Raw genomic sequence first — 2535 nt, 5'->3', positions numbered from 1 at the left:
ATAGGTTTGATGATCCTAGCCTCTAGCATTCTTTCAATCTCTTCTGCTACCTTTGCCTTCCGTTCTGGAGCCATCTTTCGCGGTTTCTGCATTATTGGCTTATATCCCTCACTGATATTCAACCGATGGAAGGATCAATACCTGGCATATCTCCGAGGCTCCAAGCGAACACATCTATATTATCCTTCAATTGGGTAATCAAGCTCTCGTTTTCGCCTAAAGGTAATTATGCTCCAATAAACGTTGTATGCTCCTTTTGATTCCCAATTTGTACTTCTACCAACTCCTCAATAGTTGGAGGTCCTTCCTTTCCTCTTCCTTGATAAGAGGTTGGGAAGCACTGTGATTGCTATGCTTTCTTCTCGAACTTGGAGTATTTCTGAACCTTTTAATTCAGACTTTCTATACTCCTCCATTGCGCTTTCATGACATTTATGAGATGTCACCTGATCGCTCCTAACCTTCATCACCCCTACCGGAGTAATGAATTTCAAACATTGATGAATAGTGAAAGTTACTTCCTCCATTGCATGAATCCAATCACGTCCTAAAATGGCATTATAAGGTGCGCGACAATCTAGTAATGAGAAGTACTGCATAACTGTTCTTCCTCCCACAATCGTAGGAAAACTTAATCTTCCAATTGTTGTCAATGTCTCACCACGGAATCCGATAATCGGATTATTGTCAGCTTCAACTTGACCCTCATTCAAGTTCATTGAGGAGTACGCTCCGGAGAATATGACACTAATTGAACTTCCAGTATCGACTAGAACTCGGCGTACCTTGTACATTCCAATGAGAGCTAAGATAAAATTTGCATCGTTATGTGGCTGATAAACTCCAGCAAGATCTGCGTTCGATAAAGATATCTCAGTTTTCCCTTCTTCTAGAGTTTCAGTACCAATTAGATTGGCGTAATCAAGTTTGTTCGATATTCGCCAGTCATGGATGTGACGCAACTTCAGACGGGTCACTTTTTCATGTGTCTTGCTTGAATCTGAATTAACTCTTGCATGGATTACTCTGATCTCTCGTAGATCCAGAGCGTTGACCCGTGCTAGATCCTTCTTCACATATTGTTGCAACTTCCCGTCTTCAATCATTTTTTGGACTTGAGCCGCAAGTGTACGACAAGAGTCTGTGTTATGTCCATGATCTTGATGAGCACAATACTTATTCTTGTCTCTCTTATCTTTTGTTTCAACCGGCAACGGCTTTGGAGCTGGAAGCGAGTCTTTAATCTTCTTGAAAAGTTCTCCAAGTCCAATGTTTAGACTGGGAAACTTCACCTTTTCTCTTCCTTGATTTCTTCGGGCGTCCTCTCCATTTCCAGATCTTCTTCTGGATTCATCTTGATTTTTCTTTTTAGAATCACCCTCGAATTGTTGCTTTGGTTTGGCATTCCCTTCGGTTTTAGACCCTTTCGATGCTCGTGACATCTTGGCCTTTTTTCTTTCTCAGCACGTTCGTATCTGTCTTCCCTGTCGTACAACTCCTTGAGTGTTCCGACTGGTTGGACAGTTAAAGAATTATATATCCCAAACTCGTCATATGACAAAGCGTTCTTGTATACTTCAATCACGAGGACATGATAAACTTTTCCAACTTCACTAACCTCTTGACGAAATCTTCGTGTGAAGTCTAAGAGATTTTCACATGTCTCCTGTTGCAAGAGAAACAAGTGGCTGCTTTCCTTTCTGCTCCTGAGATTAATTTTATATTGTTCGAAAAATGCATCCGACAATATTCCAAAGTTTTCTATTGAATTTGACTATAATTGTGAAAACCAGGTTAAAGCTTTACCATTCAAGGTTATCGGGAAGGTTCTGCAGAGTATTTCATCACTATACCCCCACAAACTCATAGAAGCTTGGAAATATTGCACATGCTCAACCGGATCGTCATTCTTTCCATCAAAAACTCTTTGAACTGAGGCTGGACGAAGTTTAAAGGAGGGGTCAACAAATGGTGAATCCATTGACTTTTTCATCGTCAATATTTGTTGTCTCTCATCTTTGGATTGTTTCTGAGCTAACACTTCTTCAATCATTTCATTAAGTTTCCTTCTGCTAAGTTCCTCGTTTCGTGGCGAGTCACCCTCAGTTTCTCTGCGGATCCGTTCATTCCTGAGCGGATCTGTCCTCTTCTCTGGACGGTTTCTCTCGCGCCTGGATCTTTTTGAATGATCCCTGGTAACATGATCGTCTCTATGCCTATGCCTTTCGGGTCGTCTATGGCTCGGCCCCGATCGTCTGTCTTTCTCGTGATAATGTCCATCATCAGGTACGTAATGATCATAATAAATATTTTTATGTGGATCACGACTGTGTTGACGATCACTTCTGGTTCCTTCTAATCTTCTTCCATCGTTTCGGTTGGTTCATCGTCCATAAAGAGTTTCATTCCTTTCGCATGCGGTGTCACGTTCTTGACGTGTACGACGGTTTGTCATGTTGCTCTCGGAACGTGAGGCATGCACTTCTTCTATCTCTTTTCTTTTCTCCAACGCGATCAAGAGCCGCTTGTTTTCCC

General features: G+C 41.7%; 1 protein-coding gene across 1 annotated transcript; it reads right to left on the bottom strand.

The window, feature by feature from the left end:
• Window positions 1-287: 287 nt before the first annotated feature.
• On the bottom strand, window positions 288-1442 carry LOC113306319. Its single transcript, XM_026555271.1, has one exon. The coding sequence runs from the start codon at window positions 1440-1442 to the stop codon at window positions 288-290; it is 1155 nt and encodes a 384-aa protein (XP_026411056.1).
• Window positions 1443-2535: the final 1093 nt, after the last annotated feature.

The sequence above is a fragment of the Papaver somniferum genome, chromosome 8 (assembly GCF_003573695.1).
Source record: "Papaver somniferum cultivar HN1 chromosome 8, ASM357369v1, whole genome shotgun sequence".
Lineage (NCBI taxonomy): Eukaryota > Viridiplantae > Streptophyta > Magnoliopsida > Ranunculales > Papaveraceae > Papaver > Papaver somniferum.
The sequence above is the reverse complement of the archived record's forward strand: the minus strand, read 5'-3'. Positions and strand labels throughout refer to the sequence as shown.

Coding starts and splice junctions, on each gene's coding strand:
- LOC113306319 (XM_026555271.1), bottom strand. CDS start 1,442: ATGTCACGAGCATCGAAAGGGTCTAAAACCGAAGGGAATGCCAAACCA.